Source organism: Dipodomys ordii, unplaced genomic scaffold (assembly GCF_000151885.1).
Source record: "Dipodomys ordii isolate 6190 unplaced genomic scaffold, Dord_2.0 Scaffold52, whole genome shotgun sequence".
Classification (NCBI taxonomy): Eukaryota; Metazoa; Chordata; class Mammalia; order Rodentia; family Heteromyidae; genus Dipodomys; species Dipodomys ordii.
The window spans coordinates 6,725,472-6,733,266 of NW_012267268.1; the positions used below are offsets into that span (position 1 = coordinate 6,725,472).

The 7,795-nt window shown below is 40.7% G+C and overlaps 1 protein-coding gene across 3 annotated transcripts in view; it reads right to left on the reverse strand.

Annotated features, from left to right (window-relative positions):
• The window catches only part of Clasp1 (cytoplasmic linker associated protein 1), a 280,309-nt gene that overhangs the window by 220,553 nt on the left and 51,961 nt on the right, over positions 1-7,795 (reverse strand). For all 3 annotated transcript variants that reach the window (XM_013020693.1, XM_013020692.1, XM_013020694.1), the window contains exon 2: positions 854-1,330. In XM_013020693.1, the coding sequence (XP_012876147.1) occupies positions 854-1,048 (195 nt within the window). In that variant the 5' untranslated portion in view covers positions 1,049-1,330. The remainder of the gene's footprint in view (positions 1-853; positions 1,331-7,795) is intronic.

Genomic DNA, 7,795 nt, shown 5'->3' on the forward strand with positions numbered 1-7,795 from the left:
ATTCTGAAAGAACCATGTTCTAAATCTAAACTAATCTCAGAAGACTAAGTTGACAAACAAAAGCACAAAAGATTCTACTTCTATTGAAGACCCCTTTTAAATTATCTATAATGCCTCTTAGCACTCACACAAACTTCCTAGCCAACCTTGATCCAAAAGAGGCCACTCAAAGGAGAGCAGGACCTGCTTAGCACCTTAGGTTCTATGTGGTCTTCAGTCTTTGGTAAAATAGTTAATTTTCACAATTCATTTGAGTGATGGAATTTGGGCCAAGAAATGAGGAGGTAATCTTCACTCCTACACAAGAGCATTAACCTTAATCATTAAATCTGAAAGATATCCTCTAGGCTATATCACCCACAGGTCAAAAAAATCTATATCACCCACAGGTCAAAGAAGGGTCCTTAACAACCAGACTGTTTCTTTTCAGATACCCAGTGGACTTAAGAACAGTGACTGGAACATAAAATGCTTCACATCCCACTGCCAGTTTGAATCCTGAGACAGCAGTGAAGTTATTCATGAAGGGCTACTCACCAAGGTCTCAAAACCTCTTCACTACAAGACACAATATACACTTGAACTTCAAGGCTGCAAATACTTGTAAACTTCCCAAAATAAAATCCTCTCCTCATCTCTTCACTTGGCCTTCTCTGAAAGAGCTTAAGAATAAGGATTTTTTGATCTCCACCAAAAAATACTGGCTCCAGAACAGTGCCCAGAGACACAACCTGCATAAGTATCTTATTGGAATCATGCTGATGGCTGACAAAGGAATAATTTTTTTTTTTAAGATCAATTTTGGTCTACCTAGGCAGCCACCTTTAAGAGCACCTCTTAAAACACAGCTTACCTTGTAATTGCTAGAGTTCACCCAAGAGGTAGCAAGTCCATCCACAAGCTTATCTAACATGGTCTGGTCATGCTCAAGGTCAGCAGACTTCTGTTTATCTGAGAAATAGTCTATAAGTTCTTGGCCAACCTGCAGTCGTTTGCCCACATCCTTTTGCAACACCTGGGCCAGGCAGGCCTCCATGCGAGGCTCCATGGTGGAATTCAAATCCAGATCCAGCAAAAGCTAGAGGGCAGTCAGGATGACTCCCTCCCGGTAGCCAAGCCCGGGAGGTGGCCTCTTTGTTCGCTGAAGGTTACTAAGAGCCTGTGTTTCAAAGATGCAATCCGGGGAATGGCAACAATGCACCATGTGTGTCTGAAGAGCAGCTGGCAGGATATTAAAAGTCCAATTTAAATAACTAGTAGGAGATAAAGAAGTGAGCGGCGGAGTGTTCTACTACGGAGTCTGAAATACTTCATAATTCAGCAGTCCATTCTGAAAAGAGAGGAGAACAACAAATCAGCACAGAGAGTATAACATTCAAATATTATTAAACATGAAATCAAAGACAAAGAAATTCACATTACAGAATGGTTTATAATCACATGTGCTATGTGAGCATGAATGCTTGGCAAATCTACCAGAAAAACAAAATTATTATTTTTATGAAGAACGTCAAAACCCAAAGGAAAGAGCCAATGAAGTTGATATTCTTCACAATTTCACAAATTATAAATGTACTAGTCAGAAAAGCAATCTTCTGCTGTGGCTAGCATTTGTTGCTTAAATTCTGCTTCCCATCAAAAACCCTAACACCACTCTATGAATCACTATAGATATTAAAGCTTAGTAAGATGTTGCCTTACTAGCAGTCTTCCAAAAATCTAAGTAGTAGAAGAGGAGCGGACATCACAGAAAAATCAAAGGCCAAGTGTCCAGGTGGGTCACATTAGCCAAAGTCACTCAGCACCTACATCAAAATTCTTGCTTTTTCTCTTTCCTCCTTCAACAATTAAAAAAAAAAAAGGGAGACAAAGGAGAAAAAGCAAATAGGTTCATGTTCTGTTCAGTTACTGACACAGTATTCTCTGTTGATGATTGCATTTGAGTCTGGTGTTCTGTTTATAAAATCAGCTCTCAAAAATCAGGTTTGTTTGAAGCCCAGGACATGAGGTAACTGGGTTTTGTAATACTGGGGAGCAAATCCAGGGCCTTATGTATGTTAGACAAGTGCTCTATCAATGAACTAACCCCTCCAGCCCCAAATTTGTTTTAACTTGACAAATTATATATACAAGCTGTCTGGTTAACCTGTTGCTGCTAAAACAAATATACACATGTGTCTTGTTTCAATATCTTCTCTCCTAAAAAACTTACTCAATCCTTCTCATTCTAAACTAGGAAGACCCAAAAAAAACTTAATTTCAAGATGCAATACCTCCCTGATGGTAAATAGAAATATTCTTGATACTAACAAACCCCAGTCCTGAGGTTCTAGCAGATAAATTTGTCCTATAGTCAAATAAGTATAAATTTTTATGTAATGTAACTTTTCTAGTATGAATATTGTCATTCTCCTCTTTCCTAGTCCCAGCCCATCACTAATTTCAACATAAAAAAGATGATAGTCTTCCAAATTATAGAATCATAGACTTTAAGGAGAGTATCTTGCTATGTAAGTCACATTGTCCTTGATTCCCAGTCCTTCTGCCTCAGCCTCTGAAATGCAAGGATTATAAGGACACACTATCACACTTGCCTTAGAATCATATATTTTTGATACAAATAAGAATCACGTAAATCAAGTCACACAACAAGAAGCACCCTTCTTTTTTTTCTTTTTTTTTCCGGTCCGGTCGTGGGGCCTGAACTCTGGGCCTGGGCGCTGTCCCTCAGCTCTTCAGCTCAAGGCTAGTGCTCTACCACTTGAGCCACAGCGCCATGTCCAGCTTATTTTTGCTTGTGTGGTGCTGAGGAATCGAACCCAGGGCCTCATGCATGCAAGGCAAGCACTCTACCACTGAGCCACCTTCCCAGCCTCAAGAAGCACCCTTCTTCAAAGCCCCAGCACATGACTACTCATTTTTTATTGAATGGTCTTAAATCCATGCTGGGGGCCTGGGGAGGGAAGGAAGGCATTCAACAAGACTCATAATCTCACAGAGCAATCCTTCCTCAAACTAAAAAGCTATCTGCTTTCTGATCATTTCCACACTCTGGCAACAAGTAGGCCAGAAAGAAAACATGCACAAAGCAATTTTCAGCTGGGAACAGGTAGTTCATACCTGTAACCCTAGCTACGCAAAAAGGTGAGAACTGAGGATCAAGGTTCAAAGCCAGTCCAGGCAGGAAACATCCATGAGATATTTTCTCCAATTGATCACCAGTAGTTCAGAAGTAGATGTGTGGCTCAAACAGTAGAGCACCAGCCTTGAACAAACAAACTAAAGAACAACACCCAGGCTCTGAGTTCAAGCCCCAGTATGCCCAGTATGCCCAGTATGTATGTACACACAATGCACAATACACAACACACATATATACACACATACATACATGTACACATACCCAAAGGTATTTTAATAAGAAATTATTACTCTTCCTTTCTTATACTGGATAGTATCAATGACATGGGAAAACTGAAAAAAAAAATCAATAGGCATCAGGTTTATAGTGTATAAATTCTCTGCTACTCTTCCTTGGCCAGATTAATTCTGTCTCTTCTAAGAGACTTTGGACTTCCCTGGGAAGTAAGCAGAAACTTGACTTGTAATCGCGAGGGCTGGTTCTCTTACAATGTCACCCTAGGGCTACCATGTTGTAAAGAAGCTGGTCTAGAACTTAAACATGAAAAGTCACGTTGAAGGAACCAACAGGCTCCAACCTACAGCCAACATCATGACCACCATCTAGTTAGCTGTGTAAGTGAAAGTCTAAAAAGCAAGCAGATAAACTAGATGTTGGTAGCTCATGCCTATAATCCTAGCTACTCAGGACACAGATTTGAGCCAGCTACAGTAGACTAACCCACAAGACTCATCTCCAAATTAACCAAAACACAGAAGTAAAGGAGGGGCGCCAAACTAGATTGTGTGTGTGGGTGTATGTGCCTGATTTCAAGCCTTAACACACACACACACACACACACACACACACACACACACACACCCTCCCAAGCAAGCAAATTACCCAAATTACGGAAATAATATTTCGTTATTGTTTTAAACACTATAATGATTTGTTATTTTGATAACTTTCAGCCACTATGGAAAGAATCATATTTTAATACCTCTACATCTTTTACTCCTTTAGACCTTTTGGTATAAAATCAACAGACATTATCCAATTATGATAACAATGCCATTTTATTTTTTTATTTTTTTTAGTGATGATGAATTTTTTTTATTTTTTTTTATTTTTTTTATTGTAAAGATACTATACAGAGGGTTACAGTTACATGAGTGAGGTAATGAGTACACTTCCTCTTGAACATTGTTACCCCCTCCATTAACAACGCCATTTTAAAGCCTCTAGATGAGATGTTAGATTTTATGCTAGGTAATTTATATATACTGCTTCTAGTTTATTAACAAACTCCATAAAATAAGTGTGTAAACTTCCCCTCCCGCTTTTTGAGACAGGGCTGTTGTTCTATAAAGGTTCCTCTGTTATTGTCCACTTTCCAGGGAGTTCTAAAGGAGAATGACCAGGACCATCATCATGGCCTTTTGATGTTTTGCCCTAAAGACCAAGACACTGTGTGGAAGTAGGTTCATAGCATTTATAGATGAAGAAACTCAAGAAAACTAAGAGTAAGTAGTTTTATAAGGATGCAACCTCCTCAAACCCTTATTAGAAATCTGGCCTACTTCTGTTCTAACTGAGAAAGGAGGTCAGACTTCATGCTTAGCTAGAAAGCAACAACAAAATCTCCATATTCCTTAAATAAACACTGAGAAAGACCTCATTCATAAGAAAATCTCCCCTCAGTCCCTGTATATAGTTCAGTAGTAAAAAGATTACCTAATATGTAGGAGGCTGTGGGTTCAAGTCCCAGCACAAAAGAGAAAGGGGGTGGGGAAAGAAAAAGAAAACCTCTTCTTCAACTAGAATTGTGTAAGAGTTTTAACAAATAAGCCAGGCACTGGTGGCTCACACCTATAATTCTAGCTACTCAGGAGGCTGAGATTTTGGAATTAGGCTTAAAGCTAGCCTGGGCAAGAAAGTTCACTAGGCTCTTATGTTCAATTATCAATGGAAGAGTGCCAGCCTTGAGTGAAAAAAGCTAAGCTGCAGTATTGGAGGGGGGAGAGGGAAGGGAGGGGAGGAGGAAGGGGGGGGGGAGTTAACAAATAAGATGGTGCTTCTGAAAGGTAATTATATAATAAAGGCTTAGCAAAATCAAAAGATCACAAAAGCTCTATGTACAAAACCCATAAAATCAAAGAGACTGGAAGCCTTAGACACTAAGAAGAGTTTTTGATTTTGTAAAAAAAAATTAAGTAGCTGACCATCTTCTCTTAAACTTATTTTTATTGAACTATTGTTTTTGTATGTTTTCCCATGGTTTTGAGTATTTTCTTGAACTCTGCTTTTGAAAGTATTCAGGGAATATTAATTACATGTGGTTCCAAATCTTCCAGGTGCAAGAGTGCAAGGTCTGCCTCCCACCTACTCTCTCAAATGTCCCTCCCTAAAAGAAGTATTGTCATTCTTATGTAACCTATGTGGGGGGGGGGAGAGGAATTAGTTATATAACAAGTACTACATGTGTTCTCTTCACCCTATCTCCAAGCCTGTAATACTAGCTACTCAGAAGGCTAAGACCTGAGGATAACAGTTCAAAACCAGATTGGACAAGAAAGTACATAAGACTAACTAACCACAAAGGCTGGTAGGAGAGCTGGGGCCCAAGTGGTAGTGCTAGCCTTGAGCACAAAAACTTAAGGAAAGCACCTATGCACAGAGTTCAACCCCCTGAACCAGAAAAAAAAAAAAAGTGCCCATCTCCATCCCCTTAAATACCATACTAGCCTGTGGTTCTTAGGTATACTATTAATAAGGAAATATTAAGAAGAGGGGGGAAAAGCACCAACTATAAGTTCTGTAACGTCTTAGTTAATTCTCCTAAGAGAAGTCAAAGTAAGACCCATTTGTGAGCTAGAGATGTAACTAAGGGGTAGACGTCTAACAAGTATGACAAACTAAGTTTAATCTCAATACTGTTCTCCCCCAAAAAGGATTGTTTTCATGCTCATTTAGTAGCTTAAAACAATGATGACAATGACGGTATTGATGGTGTTTCCATGTGAGTCTATGGGTTGCCTGCACTCAGCTAGGAGACTCCCGCTCTAGTGTTGTCTGGGGTCATTCATGTGGCTGTAGTCTATGGCTGAAAAGTATGATGGCATCACTCACATGTTGCTGGCTGCTGGTTAGAGCCATCTTATCACGATCTCCAACCACTCAGCAAACAGCCTGGAGATCATTACATAATAGCTGGAGTATGCCAAGATGGCCAGAGAAGAAAGGGTGGACCTCTCAGGGACTAGGATCCATGTTACTCTGTCACATTCCACTAGTGAAGGCTAGCCCTGATTGAAAACATGAAGAAATAAAATCTACATGTTATTGAGACAAGCTGCAAAACACACCATGGCTTATTTCTTGATCCAACATATATGTACTCAATGGGTACTTGGAGAATAAAGAAATGGATAGGGTAGATAAGATTTATATTCCCTTTTTATCTGCTGCCAGTCTAATGTCAATTATTTTTATTTAGTCATCAAGTATTTCATATCTTACAAAAGATACAAAAGTAATAACTACAGTCTACAATGACATAAATTCACAAAAAGGCCATAAGAATTCAACAAAAACACAGGACATACAATTCACACATTTCACAGGTAGAATGTTGCACCTGCCAGGAAGAGGTACTATAGAAATACAGTGAAGGGATGGATTAAGAAGGCCTGGCACAGTTTGACCAAGAGTGCCCCTGAGAGGGAGCTCAAACACAGTTGGTCCCACGCCTGGGCGCCTCAGTAGCCGGTGGCAGAAGGAGACCAACCATTATATCCTGGGCTGGGGATCAGGCAGATGAAGCCACAAGCTAATGTCAGGAACTGTGAGTGGGCTCTAGCAACTGGTAGAATACATCCAGCCTACCGGGGTTTGCCAAAAACGCCCCTGGTAGGGAGGGCAAACAGTATTGGCTGCTGGTCCTTGGATGAAGTCAGGAACTGTGGGCTCCAACAGGCAGCTGAACAAGTCCCACCAGTGTCCCAGGCAGGAACCTGAGCTGCCTAAACCACCTGTCCCACACTGAAGTCAAGAACTGAGCACATGCCTCAGCAGAGGGTGAAGTGTTCTGCCCACCAGAATTTAACATGAGTGAGCCCCACATGGGTCAGACCAGCAAATGGAGGTCAGCCCCTCCCCAACAAAACCAGACCAGGCAAAGTCTCTCTCATCTAGCTTAGGGCTGAAAGCAGGCTTAAACAATTGACTCAGAAACCAACCCAGAACCAAAGAAAGGCAGCCACCTATTGACCAAAACAGTTGGAGTTCAGGATTAGTTTCCAATAATCCCTGAATCCTCATACAAAAAATCACAGCGAAAAATTTTGTAATCAACAGCCAAGACAGCAAACGATCCCCAAAAGCCAGCAGCCACCCCGGGAAGAACTCCAGTGAAAGTGAAAAGAAATGGAAGACTAACACCATATCCAAGAGCTGATAGAGGCAAAAACACAAGAAAAACAAGAAGTGGATCAGAAATATAAAGAACAAACAAATTGGGGCTGGGAAGGTGGCTCAGTGGTAGGGCGCTTGCCTTGCATGCCTGAGGCCCTGGGTTCAATGCCTCAGCACCACATAAGCAAAAAGAAAAAAGCCGGAAGTGGTGCTGTGGCTCAAGTGGTAGAGCGCTAGCCTTGAGCTGAAGAGCTGAGG